Source organism: Podarcis erhardii (assembly GCF_964252035.2).
Source record: "Podarcis erhardii genome assembly, chromosome: 1".
Lineage (NCBI taxonomy): Eukaryota > Metazoa > Chordata > Lepidosauria > Squamata > Lacertidae > Podarcis > Podarcis erhardii.
The window spans coordinates 57,833,102-57,860,357 of record NC_138497.1 but is presented as its reverse complement, the minus strand read 5'-3'; the positions used below and the strand labels follow the sequence as shown (position 1 = coordinate 57,860,357).

The 27,256-nt window shown below is 42.0% G+C and overlaps 1 protein-coding gene across 17 annotated transcripts in view; it reads left to right on the top strand.

Moving 5' to 3' along the window:
* The first annotated feature begins 3,802 nt into the window (after positions 1-3,802).
* CD44 (CD44 molecule (IN blood group)) overlaps positions 3,803-27,256 on the top strand; it is a 70,229-nt gene continuing 46,775 nt past the window's right edge. For all 17 annotated transcript variants that reach the window (XM_081834145.1, XM_081834144.1, XM_081834143.1 and 14 more), the window contains exon 1: positions 3,803-4,060. In XM_081834145.1, the coding sequence (XP_081690271.1) occupies positions 3,994-4,060 (67 nt within the window). In that variant the 5' untranslated portion in view covers positions 3,803-3,993. The remainder of the gene's footprint in view (positions 4,061-27,256) is intronic.

The window sequence follows — 27,256 nt, the reverse complement described above, 5'->3', positions numbered from 1 at the left end:
GAATCAATAAAAATGGATGCCACCTAGAAGCTACTGGACAAAATTTATTATCAAAACCATGGCATTCTTTATTTTCTAGGGAGTTATAAACATTTATATGTTCTGGGCCTTGGTGAGGGGGGGATGAAGTCATATCTGGTACGATCATTATTAATGCATCCTTTTTAGTCACAGTAAAATTCTTAGATACACTTAGGTCCTGAAAGGTGATTTTTGGAAACAAAAACAAAATCCCACCTTGTATCCTCCCCCCCTTTTTAATTGTTATGTATTGGAAATCAATAAAACTGTATATATGTATTTACATTTACATTTTAGATTTATTGAATTTACATACTGCCCTATACCTGGAGATATCAGGGCGGTTCACAGAACAAAACTATATGTAAAAAAACCTACATGTAGTTTTTAAAAAGTGATATTTGGGTACCTTTTAAACCTGCATGCATATAGGCAGTCCAATTGTCAACAACCTGATGAATGCTAGGTCAGTTCCCTCTCAAGTTTGACATGTTCCGTGCAAGAGAGTCAAGCTAAGTGCAGACAGGACTTTGAGTTTCTAATAACTAGAGTGCATTTCTTCTTTCAGTAATTATTTGCCTGAAACAGAATTTATACCAGGACTGGATTTTTACACCATAACTCACAAATTCCAGGTTTATCAAGATCATTGTGCTGAGGAAGCTGTCCATGCACGGCACTTGGATGCTTCCCCTGCATATATAAAGGTAAAGGAACCCCTGACCATTAGGTCCAGTCGTGGACGACTCTGGGGTTGCGGCGCTCATCTTGCTTTATTGGCCGAGGGGGCTGGCGTACAGCTTCCGGGTCATGTGGCCAGCATGACTAAGCTGCTCCTGGCGAACCAGAGCAGTGCAAGGAAATGCTGTTTACCTTCCCGCCAGAGCGATACCTATTTATCTACTTGTGCTTCATGCTTTCGAACTACTAGGTTGGCAGGAGCAGGGACCGAGCAACGGGAGCTCACCCCATCTCAGGGATTCGAACCGCCGACCTTCTGATCAGCAAGTCCTAGGCTCTGTGGTTTAACCCACAGTGCCACCCATGTATATAGTGCATATATAGTGAGAGGTAAATTTTATGTTTGGGAGCATTTATTATTATTATTATTATTATTATTATTATTATTATTATTATTTATTCAACTTATACACCGCCCTATACCTGGAGGTCTTAATTTTAATTGAGAAAACAGCACAAATGAGCTTTATATGTGTCAGATTCTTCCGCAGCTTTATTTTTAAAAATTTAAACACCCCAAAACATGGGCTATGTGATCACAGATCTTTCACATCATGTCTACTTTTGCCTTGATAAGAATTCACATCTGAACTTGCCTTGAACCTTCCAATGATTTCAAGGATAAAACAGCCCCAACTCTAGTCCTTAGCCTAGGTCAATAGTAATTGAAGAAGTACAGAAATTCTGATTTATGCTGTCTGGATCAATTGTTCTCAGCTTGAGGGTAGCTTCAGACATGATGAAAAATTAGGCTAGAGGATGCATGAATAACTAACATTTGCTCTTTGGGGAGGGCTCTTTCATGTGTAACATCTGTAGTGGATTATGGCACATATCTACCTAAAAAAAAAAAATGTGGCTGTGTACACACTAGCCAGGTTTGTAACACCATTTATTTCATTTTATTTTTATTTTTGCTGAGTCTGGAATTGCTTATGCTTGTCCTCAACATGTTGGTTTCAATCTAGATTGATGTTAGATTATACTATCTACAAGGGTGGCTGTGGTTACTTGGTGTGGATTTGAAACCTGCCCCTTGATTGGATGATCCATGCCTTTTCGTCTCTGCACATGCCCTGGGTGAATGAAGGCAGCAATCTTGGTATCCGCCCACCCACAACGTTGTTGCAGTCTGAAGCCACATACATGTCCAAGCACTCATATACACACTGCTGAGAGGTTTAGGATCTTTGACTGGAGTTATGAAGTGTGCTTGTTATGAATATGCAGTAACCCTAAACCTTATGCCAAAAGAACTTCTCACACCAAAGGAATAAAAAAAAGCTTGGCTTCTTATATGAAATACAAGAGACAGAATATAGAAATGCTTCTTCAGACTGTACAATTACAATTTAAGGAGGCAGCAACTCCTACAACACACACACACACACACACACACACACACACACACACACACATACACACACCCTTGATCTGAAGGGTGAAAGATTCCCTATGCTGAAGAGCCTACAGAAATGTGGGTGTGGCAATTTTGCCAGCAGGGCCCATGCTAAGAGCAAGAAATGAGAAGGAAGAATATATCTGTCCTTAAAGTGAAGCAGGTGTGTGTGCTGTTACCTTGGAGCTAGGATTGTTAGCTAACTACTGGGAATGCTGGGGTTCTTAGCTCATGCCTCCAAGGGGGAAGGTAGGGGCTTTGAGACGAGCAATTGCTGCCCCCCATTTCCTGCCCATTTCTCACCTTGCTCATCCTAGTGAGAAATGTCTAAAAACTGTCTGCTATCCTGTTTGCTTCTTACTCTCTGTGTTTTGCTTAACAAAAGGGCGGAAGAAGTGTGTTAGTGAGCAGTTAACTGAACCCGGCCATCTCTTTGTCTGCCTCCTGTACCACCATTAGCTTGAAGGTCTTGCCAGGAATTTGAACTGCTAGCAACTGGATTTGCGTGTACTGACCTTCTCAAGGTGTGAAGTGTTTTCCAGAGAGGAGTCCAGTACCAGGTTTGTACCAAGTCAGGATGAAGAACCACATGTCATGTTTAAGTTATGTCAGTCTTATTCTTATGCCATGATCTACAGAGATAAACCATGTCGTAAGTTCAGATTCACACACTTCTGTTCACAATTTTATTGGGCAGGTGTGGATACACCCCCAGCACCCCCAATGGAATGTTTTCAAATGGACACACTGTAGGGTAATGCAAACTCAATGCAATGCAGTCAGCTTTTAATTTCAGAATGAAGCTAGTTGCTCAAGAAGCCTTTTCAGAGAGTCTAGATCAGGCAATCCCAAACTTGGCCCTCCAGCTGTTTTGGGACTACAACTCCCATCATCCCTAGCTAACAGAACCAGTGGTCAGGGATGATGGGAACTGTAGTCTCAAAACAGCTGGAAGGCCAAGTTTGGGGATGCCTGGTCTAGATTGTGTGTGAACCACATGGGGGAGGGTACTCAGTATCCATTGATTCTAGAATAACATGTGTGAGAGGTACCCAATTCTGGAGCATGCACATTTCACCATGGGTTTGATGCGCAGATGTTCACTTTGGATTTTAGCCTCCACAGAGCCCAAAAGTAGAAATGATGGAAAAGTGGCCTCCCTCTCCCCTTGCTCACTTCAGTGAAATGTGCAAGCAGCTCTTAGCAGAACATTAAAAATAAAATAGAATTATATGCTCTTATGTCTTCTGCGGAAGTGACTGGATCGGGATTACTGGCAAACCTACAGAGAAATGTCATTCTTTGTTTTAACTCTCTACCTTGTTCTGTCCATTCACAAGGAAAAATATATATATTAAAACGGACGTACTTCTAAAGCCTCCGTTATTCCGGATCTTTTGTATAGACTTTAGGTCTTTGAGGGCAGCTTCTCTCCTCCTTGCTAAGCATGAAGAATTGCAGACAATTCCCAGCACAGCTGCTCCAGTAAGGCTTCCCTGTGATGAGTAAAAGACATTTGGAGCCTCCACTAATTGCTGCTGGTAACTGCTTACTCATAAGTAGTAGCCTTCTCCCCTCCCCTTTTTTGCCTAGTCACTTTTGTTTCAAGATGGGTGTGACTTTTGATTTCGCTCCCCTCCCTGTTGTGTCACTCCTTCAGTTACTTTGAATTGGAATAAAAACTGCAGCAAACTTCCGACGCTGCCTCTCCGTGCCTCTTAACAAGACCTGGGACCTTTTTTCTCCTTCCTTTTGCTTCCTGCCCCTCCTTTGTGCAGGCAGGGAGAGAGGAGCTCCTTGACTTTTACACATTAACTCGAAGAGAGGAAACAATGGCCAAGGTCTGGTTGGGTGCAGCTGTTGGATTTTACTTGTTGCAGCTTTCTTTAGCCCGGATAGGTAAGTGGCTTATGAATGAAATCCCTTATACTAGCCGATGAGCGTATGAGATACTTCGGAGAGCAAAAACTTCCTCCGGCTTGCCAGCTGGACTGTTCAACTTCATTGACATTTTACTGTGCGTTTCCCGCGTGACAAAGACACTGAAAGGGAACCTGTGAAATTTTTTATTACAAGAGGGATGCATGGATGTGTTTTGTGTGGAGGCAGGATAGAGAAGTATAGAAGGTTCTTTTAGCTTGAAACACGGAGGTTTAAAGCTAACAATGTTTGCTGGACAGAGAAATGAGCTTCTGCACATCTGGCCATATTCAGCCTTGCGAACCACAGTTATGTATTTATTTTTGCTCCGTTCCTTCTGTGAAGCAGACATCGGAGGGAGGGAGGGAAAGGAAACCTTACAATAGCTGTATTCTTGAGCTTGCAGAAGAAGCAAGCGCTTGCATGCTTGCAAGATGCAGAAGCCATAACGACTTCTCTTCTCCACGCTGGGAATGAAATTTGGAGAATTTTCAGGGCAGAAAGTGAAAAGTGCTCGCTGGCTTGCAGAACTTTAATTTGAGCATGACTAGTGAGGAGGTTTAGAAGCAAACTTTAAGCCAGTCTGGCAGGAATGGGCAGCTCATTTCCCTCCTTGCCCCCCAGCTAGCTTTCCGAAGTCTGCCTGTGAATAATAAAACGAAATGCTTGTTTGGCAATGAAAGTGCTCATGCATTTAAGAAAATCACATGCCCCGAATGACAAAATAAGTCTTTAAAAGTTTGATGTGATACAGAACCACAAGTATTTGCGAAGAAATAACTGTGCCTTCAACAGAGACCCATTGTAATAGAAATTGCCTTGAGCTGTTTTGAAGGGAATCTATTATCCTTATCCACCCCCCTCCCCCAGATCATTGGAAGCTTACAAAATACTTTTTTTAAAAAAAAGGCTTTGGCACCTTAGTGTTTTTAATACTTATTTGAGCATAAAGAAGTAAATTGGATAATAGGTTCCTGTACTGATTCCTAAATGGGTGTGTCAGAGTGCACAGTTCTAACCACGTTTTCGGAATTTCCAGAATTTTTAATTTTTTTTGCAGCAGAAATACTTCTTTGGTGATCACACACACATGTATACCAGGTATCCAAGTATGCACTTTTCAAACATAAGGAGGTGTTCTTGGTTTGTGATATATGAGGTGTGGCTAACATTTTGGATTAGATATAACATGTGTATGTACATATGTATACTTTAGAATGGCTATGTTTCTTATTTAGTTATTCCTTGCTCAGCTAATATTCCCTTTTATGAACTGCCAAACCTTCTATAAATAAGCGCAGCCTGCAATTACCGTACTCTGGGTTGTGTTGCATTTTAGCTGTAGAAAAGAGAGAAGGATCTCCCCTTCCCATCTAATCCTCGGTGTGGTTAGGAAAAAACATGTCAAGCCGCATGTATGTCTTGCAGGAGAGTTTCTTTAGGGGTTTAGCAAGGTATTAGATTATAGCTACATTATATTTTGGTCGGTATGCGGTACATTCCAGGCAAGCTTTATAGTGACAAATGGCTTTGCAACTGCACTTGGTTCCCTCCACCAGCACCACCCTGAGCTAGAGACGGGCAATACAGTAGTTGGTTTTTTTCAGTGAGAAGATTTTATATGAGTAGAAGCAATGAAAACAGTTGGGGAGGCAGACAATGCATGGCATGTAACGGCTCAAACTGTTTCCAGCTCTCTTCAAAAAAGACAGAACTGTATCTTCCTATCTCGGTATATCTGAATACAGACAATTCTACAGGACTAGATGGAATTCTCTTTAGCATTTCTGTCGCTTTTCTGACAGGTCGTAGTGGGATATTGGATTCTAGTCCAGAGCCGGAGACATGCTCAGCTATAAAGCCTTGTGGATGACCTGGGGCCCACTACTGTCTCTTAGTTTAACCTGTAGCTTGCCAGATTCTTCTTGGATAATGCTGCCATGAGATTTGAGAAACAGGAGCAGGATTAGGATGTGACAAATGAGTTATAAAGTACTTTACAGACCTCATTACCTTGCATTGATTCAGACCATTTGTCCAGCTAGGTCAGTATTGTCTAGACTGAGTGACAATGACTCTTGCATTTTCCAGCTCCAACTGAAGACGTCAAAGCTTGGAAAGCTTTGACTTTCCCCCTTAAAATAGCTATACAATTATTTCCATTTTGCTGAGGCCAAGTGGAGACTTGGTCACTGAGCAGCCATCCTGATTTGTTTGCAAGGAGATTAGATGACACTTGCTTTGTAATGAGCATTCCTTCCAATTTGTTTGCAGAGAAGTTAGATGATGGCTGCATCAAAACAAATGTTATCCCACCTTTTCCAGGGCATTTCCCCATCACTTTCCTTATTGCATAAGGTCCGGTCTTTTGGGAGAACAGGTTTGTTGCGCAAGGGGCTCTCCTTTTAACAACCTGAGTTTGTGTGTATGTGACTGAAATAATGACGGTCTGTAAGTACCCTAAGAAATAGCAGATTGCACAAAGCCACCCATTCAAGTAATTTAAACCCAGATCTCCCAGTTCCCAGCTGCCAAAGGCTACAGATCCAAATTGCCTCTCATTCCTATGCCTGGGGCAATTGACTCTTCAATAGTGCAATCTATTTAATCTAGAACCTTTCTGATACTCAGTTTATATGCTCCTGGCAGTTGCTGCAGCATGGCTCCTCAACCACTACTCCTGGAAACATTTGATGGAACCAAATCTGGGTCGGCAGAGCTAGTGACACATCATTGCTTCCCATATCAATGATTCTGTACCATGAGGCATGGATAGGAACCATGTGCTGGCCTTGGCTTCTTGAATTCCTTCCTTCAAATGTTAGGCGCAGCATGGGAGTGGTTGTGCCTCTATCGGTAGTGTATAGGTTGGGCCTTATGACTCTCCCTTGCAATGAAAGTGAAAACCAGCCTCATTTAATTGGGTGTATCCAGATATCTCCAGGGTTTGGTAATAGAAGACTTGGGAGTGCCAAAAAATAGCAAGGGACACATAGAAAGGCGAAGTCCTTATGCTGAAGAGGCAGTCTAAGTAAGGTGAGGTGATGAAACCAGAAACGTTACCTATAGAAGAGAATGGGATTCTGTCTACTGTTCTTAAAGAGGGATCTGTTTTTCTGCCTTCTGAACAGGATGACTGTCAAACTGTATTTTATACGGTATGCCCTTTATTCATACTTGTAGTGAATGTAATATCCTGGTTTTCATGTGCTGTTATTTTGGCCATTTCGTGAACAAACTAAGGCAATTAGCTGTATTAAGTGATATGCCTGAGCTGGAACTTCGCAAAACCACACCTTGTCAGGTCTGTGTTTCCTTTTGGATTCTCATGTGTCCATTTCTGGGCCCAGTTCAGAATTCTGGTTTTGATCTTTAAAGTCTTTATTGGTGTGGGACCAAAGTTCCTGGAAGATTGCCTTTGTCCACATGTACGTACTCTCACCTTAAGAGCTTCTTCCCAGTTCCTTCCTTTGGTGCACCCACCAGGTGAGGTCCTACTGAGACAAGGGGCATCTCAGTGGTGGTAGCCAGGATATGGAATACCTTTGTCACTGAGAAAGCCCGGTGCCTACCTTGATGCCATTTGGTGCCAAGCAAAAATGTTATTGTTTTCCTAGGGTTTTAAATCATTTTGCTTCTGCTTCTTGTTTTTATACTCCCTTTTATATGCTTTATTGTTGGCCTGCCTTCTTGTGCATTTGAATTTTTTTCTTGTCGTAAGCTCCCCAGGAGAACTTGTTGACACATACCCAGCTAAAAGAATCATAGAATCATAGAGTTGGAAGAGACCACAAGGGCCATCGAGTCCAACCCCCTGCCAAGCAGGAAACACCATCAGAGCACTCCTGACATAGTACATGAATAGAAATAGTACATGAATGTTGTCGGAGAACAGTTATGGATTTTTTCCTTCCTTATAGGCACTGTTGGATTTGGGGGGGGGCAGTCACTCTTTTTTGGGTAGGGTTGAGAGACTCTAAGTATTTAAGGTACCTTTGGGAGTTTCCTCCCATTAAATATTAGGCTCCTTCTCTGCTGTCTCTTTTTGTGCCTACTGAAAGCCTGCCCCTTCCAACAAGTTTTCTTTTATGTAGAGATCTCTTATAATCTTATAGATTTTTCAGATCTTTTATTGTTTGTGGGTTTGCCGTCCTGGGCTTCTTTGTAAGAAAGGGCAGGGTATAAAATAAATAAATAGCTATGAAAAGCTTCCCGCATACTGGGGGTGCCCCAGATATGATAAGAGCATGACCTGCTACCACAAAATGTCAAAGTTGTATTCTGGTTTTCGCAACTGGCCAAGGGAATAATCCTAGCAGCATGAATGAGAGTGCAGCAAAAATGCAATCCAAGCAAGAAGTGTGAGGTCATTACAGCTGCAGTTGTGGATTCCTGGATCTGCTTGAGAGAGGGACTGGAAGATGATACTTTCTGGAAGCAAGAGGGGTAGAGAAGGGGGGGGGAGGAGCAGCAAAGGAAGAATTGAAGATGGTTACAACACAGTCCCAAGCAATGCTGGAATGGGTTTAGTCATGCTGGCCACATGACCTGGAAAGTTGTCTGTGGACAAACGCAGGCTCTTTTGGTGTGAAGTGAGATGAGCATCACAATCCCATAGTCGCCTTTGACTGGATTAAACCATCCAGGGGTCCCTTACCTTTTACACCAAAGTTATGGTTAAATAAATTTTAAATTGCAAACCAACTAATAAAAAACCCTCATGCCTCATTTGAAAATTAAAGGGTCTTTTCTGGTTGTATCATGAGAGTGATCATAATATCACAAAAGTTAAAAACACTGGAACTAAAAACAAAAACTTTATCAAAAATTTAAGCCGGAAATATTTCAAAGCCTTTCTTTGTTTATGTTACCCCGCCTTTTGTTGTAATGACAAAATGGTTGCAGTTCAGCAAATTAAATCACAACATGGAAATAATCTGCTTTTGTTAGGAAACAATACCTTTCAGGTTGAACCTGCTGTCTGTGAGCTATTAAATAACAAGCATCAGCAAAACTGGCAAAACTGGAGGGAAGGATGGGAAGGGAAAAGTTTATGAAACATTGGATAATTTTACTTCTATTAAGACCTTTCCAGTGTGTTCAGCTTTTTTCCTTAGGATACATGTCCACAGGATACCTCCAGTGAGCAGAAATCTAGGTGCAGAATGCTACAAAGATTTAATGAGAATTGGTTTATGCATTGTCATAACTGAATTCAAATACTTCTCTGAGGTATAATTTCATAAGGAGGGCAATTATAGAATCATATGGCTTGTTCCCTATTCCACCCCTTTTCTCTCTTAAACTGGGTACAAGGTTTTCAACAGGAAAATATGGCTCATGGCTCTCTCTTCTCTGTTTCATATTTTCTAAATATAACCTCTCAGATACAAGTGGTTGCAGCCTTAAAATTTAAAAGAGTCTTTTAACATCTAACCTGCAAATGAAAAAGCCACCCAGTCTTCTGAACATTCAACTACTCAAGAGCAAGACACAAATGTGTGGCATAAACAGTTTAAACTTAAGTTTAACAACACTTGCTCTGAATAGATGTTGTGGTTTGACTGTTTCCTGCAGAGGATGGCCAAAACAATGATTTTTCCCCCTTCAAAAGCCATGGAAACAGTTACCTTACAATGTACACAATCGCAACTCTCTTTTTCTCATTCAGCAGTTACAATTACAATGCCTACAATTCAAAATAGAATGGTGTTCCAGTTTATTCTAGTCCCAACCTGGTCCAAGTTGTTTGCATGACTCCAGCAAGGGCAGAACACAAAGTGTGGGGCTGGATTCACAGATTAGTGTAGTATTTTATTAGTATTTTCCTGAGAAGCTTTATATTTATCGAGTCATTTTAAATATTTACGCTCCACTTTTTAGGGCAATGTTCTAACGAGGTGGCTTTTCACCAATAAATAAAGAATAATTACAGTAAAAATAGACAATGTAAATTAATGGAAACTAGACACCAACCAAAAACAACACAAATCCAGAATGACAGAGTTCCAATCATGGAATCTTAAGCATAAGGATCCAGAGAGACCTCATTATTAAAAGTAGTAAAAATTAATCAGAGAAGTCTTAAGTAAAACAAATGAGTCATTAGAGCTGATTAAAAAGCAACCAAAAGGGGTCTGTCAATGATGGGGGGAGGCAGTTCTAAAGATTCAAAGCCAACTAAAGCTCTGACTTTGTTGTTGTCAACCTGTTTTTTCCTGGCAGACCAAGAAACTCTGAGGTGAATTATCCTAAGGTTCAAGCAGGTTAATATGGGCATAGGCAGGGTACAGGAATGTGTGGTAGCATCTCAGCTCCAGGGGTTTCTGGATGAGTCAGATTATCTAGATCCATTCCAGTTTGGTTTCAGGCCTAATTATGGGATAGAGATGGTTTTGATCACCTCGGTAGATGACATCTGCCAGCAGTTGGATAGGGAGAGTTGTCCCAGTTGGTTCTGTGGGACCTTTCAGCAGCTTTTTATACTCTTGACCATGGTATCCTTCTGGGCTCCCTTGCTTCTGTTCTGGCCTCCGCACCAGCATGCTGATGGCACCTAACTATTACAACAAATAGCACCAGGTCCAGAAGGCCATCCAAGATGTGTACCTGATTCATCAAGGGCAGTGCAACTCTATCCAGAACGGGTTGCAAACCTCCATCCAGATGGGAACTTTCTACGCAAAACAGTACTCTCCACCCCCTTGTATTTCAGCTTATTTGCCTTCATCCAACCACAGTCAGAGTTTAGTGCTGCAACTGGAGCCATGATACATCTTTGGGGTCCACACAACAATGCACAGAGTGGATTTTGACAGTCTTTTCTCCCCGCTTTTCACCCTTTTTCTTCTGGAGGCCATCACTAGCATAATGGTGAAGACATGCATTGCACTTTGGATTCCTAGGTTATCTGGGGAGTTCAAGATGGAACACATTGCACAGCCACTAGCTCTTAGCAAGCTAGCTGATTACAGTTTGTCCAAAACATGGAATTTCAACGGCAGCCATAAGTTGCTTTAAGTAGAACACATTTGATGCTTGGAAGTCACTTACACGTGGAGAAAAGTACAAAATCTGAAAAGTACCTCACTGAAGACTCCTGAATAAGCTTAGCAGTCATGGAATAAGAGGAAATGTCCTCTTGAGGATCAGGAACTAGTTAAGTATTAGGAAGCAGAGAGGAATAAATGGACAATTATTCAGATGGAGGAATGTAGAAAGTGGACTTCACCAAGGATTTCTATTGGGAATATACTTTTAAACTTGTTTATGAATGACCCAGAGTTAAGGGTGAGCAGTGAAGTTGCCAAGTTTTTTATGATATTAAGTTGCTCAAACAAAAAAGGTTGCGAAGAGCTCTAAAAGGGCACCTCCAAACTTAGTGAATATGGGGTAAAATGGCAGGTGCAAGTCTGTGCAAACAAATGTAAGGTGGTGTATGTGTTGTGGGGCCGCATAATTTCACATACAAGCTCATGCGGTCTGAACTGTCAGTGACTGACTGGGAAAAATACCTTGGGATAGGATCGGACAAATTACTTGAAGATAAAGGCTATCATAGGCTGCTAGGGTTGCCATACATCTGGAATTTCCCAGACATACCCAGAATACTGCATTTGGAAGCAGTGTCCGGGCGGAAATCAGCAAAATGTCCGGGAAAATTCCATGTGTATGGCAACCCATGTTGGTAGTGTCGTTTTTGCCGATTTCCCTTAAAAATAGCTCAAAACTGTCCATTTTTGTTGCGATTTTCACTTTTTGAAATATGGCGACCCTATTGGCTACTATCCATGATAGCTATGTTCTGCCCCCATGGTCTGATGCAGTACGCTTCTGAATATTAGTTGATGAAAACTGCAGGAGGGGAGAGTGTTCTTGTGCATGTGTCCTGTTTGTGGGTTTTCCACAGGCATCTGGTTGGCAACTGGGAGAACCAGATGCTGGGCTAGGTGGCCCATTGGTCTGTTTTTATCCATTACAGTTTATAATACACCATAAAGCTTATGAATTTGTTGCATTTTAGCTTGGACAAGATGACCCTCATGGTCCCTTCCAACTCTACAATTCTATGATGGTATGAGCAGTGGAATAGTGCAGCCAAGCACACATAGTGGTGCATGCATGTACTAGCCTTTTTTTAGACAAAGCGAAATGTTTTCAGTTTATGAAATTCATATATCAAGCACTCTTGACATTCCCTTAACCAACATCCTGCCCTTCAGAGTTATAAGATAACTTTTCTAATTTCAGTCACCCATTGTGGGATTTCAGTTGAAACCACCCAACTTTTTTTAGTGCGGTTGCACGATAAATTTCAAGTAAACTTTCACAGGGCTATAAAAACATGTTGAATAATATATATTTGACAGTTGATGCTGTAGATAGAATCCCGGCTGGAGAGAGGAGAATGCCAAATCTGACAGCTTGTCAGTTCCCTGATCTTCAAACCACAAGCAGTCTCTCTGGTAGTGTTGCCTCTACTGTATCATCAGCAGCTGCTGGCTGCGATTTTCCTGCCCCTGGCTTTTGCTGACCCCACCCACAGCATGAAGGGGATGTTTGGATGTGAATTAAATAATGTAGAAGAAGAAGCTTGAAAAGATCATAAAAGAAATAAGAAAGCGGGTGCCTTAAATGGCTTTCTTTTAATTCCATTTAATGAATGTGCAGTTTAACACAACTCTCTCTCTCTTGCTTCTTAAGCCTTTATTGGTATGCACAATGTGGACAAATATCCACGTGCACATTTCCCTCGAAGTAAACTGAGAGAATTTTTTTGTTTAAATATGTGTTGTAAGTTCTAAGCACTTTGCAAACATCCTCTTAACTAACTTGCCAAGCCGTGGAACGCTTCTGAGGAATTCTGCTCTAATCCTGAGCTCAGCTGTTGCACGCTTATTTTGTGTATAATTTTTCTTTGATTTAAAAAAGCTATTAATTGCACAGGTAATTATGCTGCCAAAGATAACTCTTTGGGGTGACCCACGGAAATATGTTGGGCTTAAAAGTGCTGAACAATGGCTGGCTTATGTCATGCTCATTCCTAGGAAACTTCAATAATTACCGGTATATGCAAGCTTGAAACAAAAAAACACAAGTGGTGATACGCAAGACATGAATGATCTAGTTGAGATTCCTGCATTGCAGTGCATGGACTAGATGACCCTTGGGATCCCTTCCAACCCGACAGTTGTATGATTCTATGATTCTATTTGTCTACGCAGAAGTAAGGCTCATTGTTTTTAATGGGTTTTATTCCCAGTTAAGTGTCTAAGACTGTAGGCTAAAGGGATAGCACTGTCCAAAGAGATAGACTTCGTAGTATACTAATCTATAGTATCTATAAGTAAGTAACTATGTTAAAACTCAGTAAGGATTTAAACTCACTCAAAAGATGAACCAAAACTTTTGAGCTTGCAGAAAATAACCATCAGGCATGCTGTGCTAAAAAGGCTGCCTTGTTTGCTAGGGATGGCACTATTCTCAAGTGATTCCCGCATTGGCACTTAATTTGGAGAAGGGTATGGAACGGAAGGGACGCGGGTGGTGCTGTGGGTTAAACCACAGAGCCTAGGGCTTGCCGATCAAAGGTCGGCTGTTCGAATCCCTGCAACAGGGTGAGCTCCCGTTGCTCGGTCCCTGCTCCTGCCAACTTAGCAGTTTGAAAGCACGAAGTGCAAGTAGATAAATAGGTACTGCTCTGGCAGGAAGGTAAACGGCGTTTCCATGCGCTGCTCTGGTTCTCCAGATGCGGCTTAGTCATGCTGGCCACATGACCCAGAAGCTGTACGCCGGCTCCCTCGGTCAATAAAGTGAGATGAGTGTCGCAACCCCAGAGTCATCCGCGACTGGACCTAATGGTCGAGGTCCCTTTACCTTTACCTATGGAAAGGAAATGGTTGATTCTGGCATTAGCAAACACCCCAAAAAGGAAAAGGGTCTGCAGTATACTTACTGCAAGTCATGGCATGATGCTTTGATTTTGGAGAACTGCTGTGCAAGGCATTGCCAAAGGGAAGTGAGTACGTGATGTCGATTTTCACTTTGTGGGGGTTTTTTTGTTTGCTTGCTTCTGGGTGTGGACCTAAGCAATCGGATGCAGCATGCATGGGCAAATATCCTAAGCATTACAACTTCGTTTTTCATGCCTCAACTTCCCATACTGAAATGTGTGTGACTTCCAGGTGCCTGGAAAACTTTCTGTATTATTTAGAAAATGCCAACATGACTGGGCAGGGCTTTTTTTTTATTTTAAGGATGGCTAAACCCAGAGCTGTCAATCAGGCTTAGTCTCTAACTTCTGCATCTGTAGGCACAGATGTGCTGGTGCTAGGAGGACCTTTGGCAGTACCCTGAGCTGCAGAATGGACAGAATCTTTGACACTAAATGAATAATGGTGAAAGTAGTTAACAGTGAGCTAGTGGCATTATCTAAAAAAAAAAAAATCCATAAAATTTTATTAATGTTTTTTCATAATACAATTAAAACACATATCTAAATAAAAACAAAAACAGAAAGAGGAAAAGAAAATGCAGATAGCTGTCAAAGATAGCTCTTTACCCTTGTCTCACACAAAAAGAGGTGGATGCTTTCAGATTTCATGTGGGAGCTTTTCAATAGATATATATTTTCAGTAGGGGCACCTTCTAGCCTACCAGAACCTTGTGATCTTCATCAGAAGTCCTTGTCTGGGCCACAATAGGTTTGGGATTAGGTGGCTAGTGACTGGAAGGCTAGCGACCTTCTCACTCGTGCATTTGGAATATCCTCACCAGAGAAGCTCACCTTCCCCCTAGTTTAATGAATTTCTGGTACCTGGTGATAACTTTAATTTTCAGGCATTTTAGTAATTTGGATTGGTTGACATATGGCAACCTGACAGATTAGGTGGCTAAGTTTCCCATATTTGGGGAAACTGCAGGGATCCCCACACCTGGAATGCAGTGGATGAGCCTACCCTAGAAAAACCTTCATGATCAAGGTATCTCCCCTGCCAGATAACCCAACTACTACTAAAGGCTGTTTCCCTAAAATACAAGAATTTTGCACCAGCAGCAAAAAGCCTGCTGCACTGCGCTTAAATGTTCTGCTAACAGAATCTGTGATGCTGCATGGGAATTATCAAGAACCAGAAGTTCTCAAAAGAAGATAACCAGAAGTTATCAAAAGTTAAGAAAAAAATTCAAACCATCAATTTCAGGTATCTGGAGTCTGCAATGTTCAGCAACAGATAAATCATGTGAGATGTCCACTTATCTGTTTCAGCTCTAAAAGAAGAGTTTGCTCAGATCAATGGCAAACTCCTAAATCATATCACCACGACAATAATCAAATGTCACCCATGTGTGTGGACTGTCTCACCAAGAGATTTGCCTTTACCAATAGTACAGCTTTTATTGTCACCTTGAAAAAGTCATTCTCCTAAATCTGAGGGAAGTCAGGAAGTGTCTTGAAACTTAGATCTGATTTTTGCCGACAGCAAGTTCCAGCCCTGACGTAACGATAGCTGCTGCCAAACAGCTTTTAACTTGCACAATCTTTTAGGATCCTTAGAGGACCCTTTGCTAGTTAAATAGCTATAACAGAAGAATTGCAGGTCTGACTCCTTGTATATCCAGTCTTAAACACATTCTTTCATTCTTTCAAATATATTTCTGAGAATGGTGAAGTAATAATACAGCTTATTTGGAAAGCAGTGTTAACATGTTTCATACACCATCCTTTGGTAGGGAATATGGAATGGGGTCCAAGCAATGTTATCAGCATTAAATATTTGATCACAAGAGATAACTGGTTGGAGTGTAATTAAGATGGCAAAGCGGGTTCTTCTTCATGGAGAGCATGTGTTGCGGTGGGAGCAACCATGACATCCCCTATTGCTGGGCGGGTTAGTTTGGTCACAAATTTGATTGGCCACCTTCAATTGTTGCTGGGGGAAATTTATTGTTGCAATTTTATTTGATTGATGGGGGTGCTATATATGTTCCCTGTGCGCAGCGTTGAGCTTCCTCTTTTTGCTGCGCTCATTGGATTACCCGCCCTCCCTCCCTTTATTTAGGGTTTGTTTGCGCTGACCTTGCTATGCCTGTCATGGGGTTGTCTGCTTTGGAGCAGGGGCCTGGTAGGAATTTTACCATTTGGCTGATTGGCTAGTACCATTTGGGTTTTGCCTACTGTGTAGCAAATTGTCACAACTTGTAAGGTTGCCGTTAGGCATCGGTTAACTTTTGGTTGGTGGAGGGGCATGGATTGGCTGTGCCTGCCCCTCCAATGCTGCTGCTGCAAGGGTATTCTGTTAAAGGAATCCAGGGGATCGCCATTCTTTTGTCCGAATCCCTGTCAAGGGGCTAGGGCCACGCAAGAGCCCCAGGGAGCATTTGGGGAGAGGTGTGAGCCTGGCACCCAGCTTTATTCTCTCCCCAAAATTGTTTACCCTTACTGATTTCCACAGGGGGGTGGTTGTCAGTTCTGTTCCTACCTCCAAATGGGAACAGATAGTCGCTAACCAATGCCTAAGCAACCACTCACATACTGTAATTCAATAAAGTTGTGGCCAAAATTATGACAAAAACCAAAACAAAAATGATGTGTGAAATGTGTTGTTATTCGGGGGTGTCTTGGGGGTCCTCGACACGCAACAATTCTTGGAGTCAACTTCTGTGGTGCTTTGATCTTTCCTCCCCAGGCCGTTGCAGATTTATTTGGTGGTTTTTAAGATGGTTTATGTTGTAAATCGCCCTGAGAGCTGCGGATGAAGGGCAGTATACAAATTCAGTAAATGAAAAATAAAATAAAATAAGAATCTAACTAAACGTTATGTAAACTTGTGTATTGAAACCCATGTCCCCCCCCCATTTCAATGTAGTTTTTAAGAAACCCACTTTTTTGGGTCAGGAAGCTTCTTAGTGACAGGTTGAGTCAGGGTATGTACACATCATAGTATTCTAATCATATTCTTTCTCTCATTAATTTTGGGCACTGTCTTTTATCCTGTACAGAGTTATAACCTTTAACAAACTACAGTGCCCAGAATTCTTTAAGTGAAAAGATATGCTTTGAATGTGCATTAAAGGTATAGTGCATGCCCAGTCTCAGAGTGGAGAACTGACAGGCAGAGGTATGCTACATCCGTTCCCTGTCCCTTATTTTCTTCCTCAAACTGCTCTTCCTAGGAGTCAATGAATCTGTCAGTTTTGGCGCCTTTCAGTTTCTCATGTTTCCAATTTTAAGTTCAGTTCACCCCACATTCAAATACGTTCACGTATAAAGAAAATCAAAAGGCTTGTATGAAAATTTGTATATTTTTCATATGCATTTCTCCCCATATATGCATTTTTTGCGTGCAGTTTTGCCAAGTATGTGCAACTTTGCAAGCAATTTCCCCCTAACGCAATGCGACACCACCCCCTGCAACAGCCCAGTAGGCAAGCTGAATCACAAGTAAGATAGCTTTCATTCAGGAAAGTACTAATGCAAATTAGGGTCTACATGCTGTAACTTAATAAAGAGCACTAGGGTCACATCAGCAGCCAAACTTTTGTTTCACTGACATATAAAGGAGTTGAAAGATATAATGCTTTATGCTGAATCATATTACAGGGTCTCTTGCACCTCTGGCATGCAATGTGTACTCCTCTGCCAAGATTCATCTGTAGAGATAGGGGCACACATAAACAAGCAATGCAAATCAGAATTGTGGGTGTTTCTTTTTTCTGGCACCTCCAGCACAATACAGAAGCCTATGAAATTCAAAGAAACGCCTTTATGCCTGCAGCATAATCTGTGACAGTGGGTAGACTGTTGTTCTGTTTATATTAACAGTGTATTCCATCTGACTCAATATATAGTGAAAAGTTGCCTATAGTTTGAAATGCCAAAGCATTGATTTTGAGCTTTCCAAGTGAATATCTGGGAGATATGCATGTATAGAAAATGTCCCAACAAAGGAGATACACAGTATAAGATGAAATCGGGAGGAAAAACTAGGATGAAGGTGTTACTGGACTGAGGAGATTTCTGAAGTAAGGATATTAAATGGGAACATAGAAATTAAGGAGGGAAATGCCATGGAAAAGTCAATAAATGTCTGCTTGATTGTAAAATGGTGACAAAATCAATGGCAGAATTTGAAATGGGAAAGAGGATAACTTGACTGATGTTTTGAAGTCAGTGCAAAGTTCTTTAGAGAGATTGGAAACATCCCTTAGCAACCACAGAGAATATTTATTTCACATTGGAATAACCCCCTCCTGAAATATCTGAGACAATTCACCAACTAAGGAGAACACATCACTGCCAGGGATTGGCAGAAAGACGTGTTTATGTCTGCCAAATGATAATAACGTTATCTAGTAAATTCTCAGACACATTTCACTCCCAGGGTGTAGGATATAGATGACTTCACCCATGCAAGGTTTTCACAGCACCCACCTGATGTTGTTGGTATCAAAATGCCAGCCTGTGTTTGTTCCCCATTTACTCCAGATCTACCCTTTCTGCTGTTCTGCAAGGTGTTCTGCTGAACTGGACCAGTGAACAGGTAGTCATGTGGAATCTATGAAACTATTGTGTGTCAAGGTACACAAGCCACCCCAATAAAACACAATTCACACAAAATTTTTGTTTAAGGTTTTTGGCATAATTTTGGCCACAGCTTTATTAAAATACAAAAAAAGTGAGTGGTTTGCTTAGGCATTGGTTGCGACTATCTGTCCCCACCCGGGGACAGACTGACATTCGCACGCCCGTGAAAGTCAGAAAGGGAAAACATTTTGGGGAGAAAGATGGAGCTGGGAACCATGCCCTCACCTCTCCCCAAATGCTCCCTGGGGCTCTTGCGTGGCCCTAGCCCCTTGACAGGGGTTCGGACAAAAACATGGCGAGCCCCTGGATTTCTTTAACGGAATACTCGTGCAGCAGCAGCTTTGGAGGGGCAGGCACAGCCAATCCATGCCCCTCCACCAACCAATTCATAAAACCAATGCCTAACTGCAACCTTACAAGTTGTGATGATTTGCTAAATGGCACCAGCCAATCAGCCAAATGGACAAAATTCCTACCAGGCCCCTGCCCCAAAAGCAACCACCCCATGATAGGCATAGCAAGGTCAATGCGAACAACCCTAAATATAGGGAGGGTGGGGGGGGTGATCCAATGCATGCAGCGAAAAGAGGAAGCTCAACGCTGCGCGCCGGGAATATAAAACTTCTTGGCTGTCAGTCAAAAAATGGCAACAACAAATTCTCCCCAATGACATGAGGAGCCCAATCGCAATGGTGGCCAACTACCTTTACCCACCCAGCAACAGTGGGATGTCTTGTAAGACCCCACCGCAACACGTGCTCTCCATGAAGGAGAACACACTCTAACAAACAGTGTATGTAGCTTATAACTGATCTCCCTAGCATTGCTAAGAAGCCAGCTGGGTGGTGCCTGTGAAACCTTAGGCACTATGTAGGTAAAAAAATAAGCCTGTCTTGTACTAGTCGTCCCTTGCATTACTTCACTATACTAAAAGTGTTATGCTACTCCTTCTTCCGCTAGGTTATGATATACTGATACTGATTCACACAATAAAGAATGAGCAAAGCCCTTACACTAGCAATGCATTATCTCTGACATAAGAAAACAGCTGCATCATCAGTTATTACTACCTAATGTGTAATACATGAATCATAACAGAGCTCCTTCACCAGATTTGTTAAGGCAGGTTTGAAACACCATCCTTCAAGACAAGGTTCAAATGTGCTGTTGAAAGTCTAAGATGGCAATAAGATGTTACCCTCTTGCTTAATGTTACCCCCTTCTATATATAAATAGTTACCCCCTTCTATATATAAATAGATAAAAGTTTTTATTCGTTGAAATAGGACTTTGTTTCAGCTATCTTTGTCAGACAACTGCCTTTTTAGTTACTATGCCCCCTCCTTAATGGGTTGCGTAACAATACACCCACACTTGGAAAATGATGAAACTTGAAGCTCCCAGATGTCTGCATGCTGGAAATATATACCTACAAGATGTCGCCAAATTTCTGTTGCTTCACAATTTCCCTTCCAGCAAAGATTAAAGGACAGCTGCCACAGACCAAACAAGCAAGCATCCACAATAAATGGAAACACTCCATAGCTGACTGCAGTGTTGGCTATGTTGCAAAACCGTGTTGCCACCCTCTTCTGACATATGTAAAAGTGAATGCTAATGCTGAACATCTATTTCTATTTGAATCATAAACGAACTGTTTGTAAGCTGCAGCTGGTCTGGAACATTGATGCTTGTTTGAATTAAGGTGTATTTCTATATACCTGTTTTCTCTAGAACCGGCATTCATTTGTTCACCCAATTATTATGGATCATTCGGATGACATCATTGCCATCCTGTTGCATTGCAGTATTTTTTGTGGTACTCTTGTCTTTAGTCAGACCTGGTTCCTGCTTATTGCAGTTCCAGGAAAGGCTGACAAAGTGTTATTAAGGTGCCTGGCGAAGGAACAAGCACAGGAGAAGATGATGTTCCTGGTGATGCCCCACCTTTTCCTGGTTGTATTGCTAATGGGCTATGTGGAGAAATACATTTACTGGGACAGGGTTTGTTTTATATACAACATAGAAGAGTTGCTGTGTATGTGGAGTTATGCAAAGGGTTAAGCTTGTAATATTAAGTAGGTGGTTGGCAGTTGGCAGTTAGTTGTGTAAGACCAGACTGCGAAGAGATGGGTTCTTCTTATACAGAAGTAGTGGGCTGTAAAAAAATTCTTCTGATTGGCTTGCTAGGTGAAATTTTTGGGAACTTACTGGATTGGAAAAGTGGTCTGATGAGAGGGAGAATGCTATGCCATTCAAATTTGATTGTTAGAAGGGCAGGTTGGCAAATAAAAAGGCCAGTTCTACCACTGTTCAGGGAAAATGAGACTAGGAAATGCAGTGGAACAGAAGAAGGAGCTGGGTGAAAAGGCTAAATATGAAGAAGACAGGAGAAAAGGCTGGGAGAAAAGGCAGAATATGGTGGAAGGCAGTTGGGAAATACCTGGCAGTATAGTCTGAGAGAGCTGAATTTCTGGCTTAAGCTGAAGATCGTCAGAGAGGTCATCGAAGGACTGTGAGCACGGAGGAAGAGTTCAGCCAAGAGCTTCTGGAGCTGACCAGAGAGAGAAAAGTCTAGTCTGCAGATTCCTCTGTACCTGGTGGTGTTGAGATTGACTGACTGGGGAGACTTCCGGTCGGCGCCATCATTTAATGGCGGTTCTAGCCTCGAGCTCCGAGGCAGGACTGCTCCGCAAGTTCGGGTCCGACCCGCTACGGCGAGCGGGGGACCCCTAAAATTACAGGCGCGGAAGCCTGTAAACAAGGAGACTCGGCGGGCACCTTTTGCGCCCCCCGGTACTGTAAAGGAGCCTTTTTAAAGGCTCCAGAGCGGCATCGGGGTGAGCGCGGTGCTGAGAGTCGCTACCCAGCTTGTGGAGTGAAGCCGCGTCGCCATGAACGGAGAGCGCCGATTCCTTCCTGAAATAAAGAATTGACTGCAACACCCGTGAGTAAGATTGAGGGACTTAACGGGACACTAAATTAAAAAATTGGCTGAAAACGGGGAAGGCACTAAACAAGGAAGTCTGCCCCCCCGAACTGCATGATTAGTAAAGCAACGAAAATAGCAAGCCGTATTTGAAAGGAAAAACCTTTTGCAAACTGTCAAACCTGACATCGGACTTAAATATTCTCTCCAATTGGCAGGAGAAGGGGGGAAGATAAAATTGGATATTGTTCCTGCGCGGAAATAATCGTAGAAAAATGACCTTTCACTGCCAAACTCCCCCAGATCGGGCTGCCTGAGCAAGGCACCGGGAAAGGAGAACTGTCAGCCTAAATTGGATACAAAGTAAGGTTTTGTTGGAAACTAAGCTGTTGGATTTTAATAAATCTGTTGAACTTTTAGTTAAACTGAAACATTTGTGGATTTACAGTATTGACTCTTGAACTTTTGGCTCATTGCTCTATGTTTCCCTTGCTTCTTTGTTACCCATTTCCTTTTGGATACAATTGAAAGCTCCCTCTAGAGGGTTTAAATAGAAACTTTTTCATTGAAAAAAGAAACAGTGGGATTTTCCACTTGCAAGTCTACTTGCAAGGAGGAAGAGTTCAGCCAAGAGCTTCTGGAGCTGACCAGAGAGAGAAAAGTCTAGTCTGCAGATTCCTCTGTACCTGGTGGTGTTGAGATTGACTGACTGGGGAGAAGAGGCTAAAGATATCTGGCATATATATATAGGAGAAGGAACTAAGATTTTACCAGCCGTTTTATATAAGCTTCTCCAATTTCAGACAACTACAGGTCTATAGATGAAGGTAAACAGCATAGTACAGGTATATGGTGGCAGTGGTTAAAAAGTGTGAAAAGTAAGTGCCATGGTAGGAGTAAAGTAGAAACTCTTGTACACACTTGGTGAATCCGCAGTGTTAAATAGAAGCTGGTTCTCTAATATAAAGTGGAGACTGCCCATGTTTTTTTAACAACACTTAATTGTTGTTCCAGAATGAGTGAGGTATACACTACTGGGAATAAGCAGAGTATGGCTTTTTTAAAAAGTATTTTCTGTTCCTGTGGGTTTGCAACAACACAACTGCAGTTTACCCTGCAGGTCTGGGTTTGGTGCAGCCACTCCTTGGCTTTGTCTTGACAAGGGAAAAGACTTGACAAATGGGTGGTAGTGGATTGGTCAGGTATAGGCAAGTGCAGCTAAAACGATGCTTGGCTAGTTCAGGGGTGAAGGTGCAAATTTGAAGGTTCTGTGACAATCCTAGATCTAACAAGAAAGAGAATGAGGAGAGACCTAACTGTAAAACTAACCAAGTGAAGGAGAAGAGTAACTGAAGCAGTCTGAGTAACCAAAAGACTAAACTGAGAAGGAAACAAAATTAACAGGAAACAAACCTAACCACAAACTTTGCTGTGGATGTTATTTGGAATGAATCATTTGTTCTCATCATCTTCAAAGTAACATTTTCCCTTCGATTCTTCCAATTAACTGTGTTCTATCAAAAGCTCATAAACAATGCCATATAAAAATTCTGTTGAGTCCCAAGAAATATGGTTTGAGTCTTTCCAAGCATAGGGTACCTTTACAATTAATGTGAAAAGGGCTGAATGGGAGTGAGCTTGAAGTCTGTTATGGCTGTGCCATAGTTTGGTCTTTTTGACTGAACCAAGCTTTCACATACACCTAACTGTTCTCTCACTATTTTCAGATTCTCCACAGTTCTCTTTTCTCTTTACATGCCCTCCAGGGAGGTTTGATGGTCCTATGCAAATATTGCTATGAAAGTGAGCAGCTTATCAGGACACGTGGAGGCACCGTGAATTCTTCCACGAATTTGTTTAATCCAGATTTATTTTTAAACCACATTCTCCTCCCGTCAGTAGTTTCTGGGGCTTGACTTCTCTTTCCTTTTTCAGGCATAGTCTAGTCTGTTTCATCCTTTTTGTCAAGGTTGCTAGTGGACGTCATGTGCGTTTGTATTAACTGGCTGGTATTCAAGATGTTTAAAAGTCATCTAAAGCTAAAACCTCCCCTTTGCTGCCGTTTCTGATACAAAAGCTTTTAGTGAAGTCAACAGATGGTTTAGCGTTCAGTGAGTGCTTTTTCTTTCCTCCTTGTACTTGGCTACTGTCTGTTTTTTCTTCTCTAATGAACTTTCCGTTTAAGACTGTTTAGAAACAAAACAGTCCGTATTGGATAGCTCTGTGGAACTCTGATGGAAGCATTTAACAAAGCATTTTACTTCTGAATATGAATGAGTGTTGCCTTTTATTTCAGTTAAATCGATTGTGCAAAGATGCTTGGCCAATAGCATGAACAGTAATTGCATCATGGACATTTTGAATGCAAAAAAGGCTGCTCACTTCACATTGTCTGCTTTTGGCAGAAGGCTGTGCTATGGCTTAATATGATTATTCATGGACTTCCTTCTGGCTACATAGCCCAAATGAGTATGCTTTGTTTTGCTTTTGTTTTGTTTTAATCTAAAACAATTGTTCACATATAAATTTCAGTATTCCCCCAGCTTGCATTTCCCTTAAGTGGCTTCAGCTGAATTCTTAGAAGAGTGCCAGAAGAGGTTAAAATCTGTGACCCCCCCCCCTTGCATAGTAACTGGGATTACACCAAAGGTTCTCTGTGCTGTGAGTTGCTTTCTAGCAAGGTCATTGGTGCCTGGCTATGCTTTTAATGATCTCTACTTCTCCAGAGGCCATGCCTGATCATTGTCTAAATTGACAAATGGTGACTTCACTGCCTGAGCTCTTCAGTTTTCCTTTGCAACATCTGCCGCAACTGCACAGCTGTGCCATATTCTGATGCGGCCCAAAGACTCTTGTTCTATTTTGAGGTGATGCTATTGTAAATCGCATAATGTTTAGCATAGCGAGGAAGGGAGCTTGGCCAGCGTTTTGACACCGTATGGACGATGGCGGTGTGTTTACCCCAACAACGGTTGTCATACAGATTAAGCATATTTGAAACTCTTGTTAGCAGCATTAAAAAAAGAGAAGGGAAGAAAAAGAGAAAGCGGTTGTTGCTGAGGAAATGAAAGCAATGTCTTGTTCCTACTTGTACCTACACAATGTGTCTCCATTTGCTTGGCTCAGTGTTCCTTACTTCATCTCCATAAAGCTGATTTAATGTAGTTATTTAATGTGCCAGATTAGATTCTGTGGCAGTCTAATCCACGGGCAGCCAGTATGGTTTTGAACCACAACGCCCTTCGCTCCAGGCTATTGGCCATGCTGGCTGAGTTGTAGTGTACAGTATCTGGAGAGAACCACTTTGTCTGTTCTCTGCTCTACTCATTATGAAAGCACATACATATACAAGGTAAGCCATTGTGGTTTGGTGGTCAGAGTATTGAATTAGGAATGGGGAGACTTGGGTTCAAATCCTTACTCAGCCTTGAAGCTCAGTGGGTGAATTTGAGCTCATCGCTGTCTCCTAACTTCTGAAAATAAAATGGGGTGTGGTGGAGGGAGAAGAACAATGTATGCCACTCTAAACTTAGAGGAAATATAGGGTGACAAAGTAGAAAGGATAAAATCTAAGGCCTTCATAGGATGGCTGATCTTACTTTCAGAATTAAATATGACTCACTTTTTCTGCACTACAAAGTGCTAAGCATGATATAAATAACTTGCTTGGAAACTACTTGGGAGACTCTGGATTTCATCAGAAACTTACCTGGTTCCTTATTGAAAAGGTCAGTCAGGGTTCACATGTTGCACTGGAATAGATTGCTGGCCCATTTCTGCTGAGCATAGCTGCTAGGAGGTATGGTGCTCACCCTCCTAGAATATTGTCCCTAGCATTCCGGAATGCACCTGGGGTTCCATTGCTGACAAACTGATATCAAAAGGGTTCCCTAAAAGTAAGAACAAAAACAACAAAACTTTAGAATGGTGTTGGAGACATGTCCAAAAATCCACAAATGTTTTTTATTAGTGACACCTCAGTGGCAAGTAATGGCAGTCAGACAAGTTTTTCTGAAAGGCAAGTTGGCCATCTTATTGTTATCCAGTGTACAACTGCTGGGAATTTGGTACATTCTCAGGCACAGGCTCAAGCCTCACCAGCAACCAGAAAACAAATTAAACATGCCCCAGAATACTTTGCAGTGCACAGAATGTTCTGTGGTAGATACAGCTAAGTAGCACTTTTTAGAAGTATGAAGCTTTGAGGAACCAACATAGCATGATCAGCAGTTTTGATGCCATTTTTGTAAGGGTTTTTCCATTGCTCATTCCATGTTCCCAGTGCTCAGCAACTATGTCTCCATATGTTGTGGCAAGAGCTTCCTTTCCCAAGAAAATGACTTGGGTCGTTGACACGATCACCCCTGAGCACCCTCTCCTGCTTTGTGGAGCCTGCTTGGCTCCCTGGTATTCTCCAGAACTTTGGGCGAGGACAAAAGCTCTCTGTGACTTGTTTGCAAAGCATTTTGAAGATAAAATCACTTGTATCAATCAGGATCTTGACTGCTGTTACAGCAGATGAATCTCCACCCCCTGTCTCTCCCATTTCCTTATTTGTCATTCTCATCATTTCCTCTATGGGTGCCCTCTGTCTTTGAGCTCTTTGCTCTCCTACTTTCAAGGCTCATCGGGTTTTGGGAGATGGAGGGGCTGGGATGCTTTCTAATGACACCGTGTTAGTCAGCTGCTGCTCCACTTCTGCCTCCTCCTGTCCCATTATTTCCCAAATTTTCCTCTCACCTGCCTCTGAGCTGTGACCTCCCTCAAACCACTGTTGTGAATCTATACTGTCTTCCTCTTCCCTGGAAGGGTTAAGTTGGGGAGGCGGTCTCCACCATTCTTGCTGCCCAGTGCCTGACAGTGGGTGGCATCACTTTGCGGTGGTTCTGGTCCTACTTGGATGGTCGTTTCCAGAGGGTGATGTTTGGGGAGTGCTCTTTGGCCCCATGGACTCTTCAGTGTGGGGTTCATCAGTGTTTGATTTTTATGGAAATAATGCTGATTTTCTATGACCTTTTAGATAATTTTTGTGGGAGAGGAGTTATTGGTTCATTGTGGTTTTGTGTATTTTGCGTTCTCATTTTGTATTTTTCTGTTGTGACCTGCCCTGTGATCTTTGGATGAAGGGCAATGTACAAATTTAATAAATCGTCATTGCCATCAAGGTGGCATACATCAGCTTTTGCTAACTTGGTGCCCTATAGATGTTTTAAAGTACAACTCCATAAACCCCAGCCTGCAAGGGTTACTGGATGTTACTGGTGAGAGTTGGTACCATGCTGGTCAAGGCTAGCACATGTAGTTTCTCCATTCTTTAGGTTAGCCTGAGTCACAAGTGTGTGACCCAGTGTCATACAGTGAGTTTCATGGCCTAGTGGTGATTTGTCTCTGAGCATATATTGCCACTCTAACTGCTACACTGTGCTGGCACGTACATCACTCTGTGGTTTGATTTATGACGCCATTCTCTTTGAAATTGCTAGTGGACAAAGAATTGAACGTTGCTTACAGGAAATAGAGCTTGCTGGTGCCCTTCAGCAAATCAGTCTCTCTTAGCCTAAGTCTGCTGCCTAAGTCTTCACTGATATCTTCTTTGGCGATCACTCATACCAGAGTAAGATTGTCTTCCATAAACTCGGTCTTAATAGTGACTCCATAAATG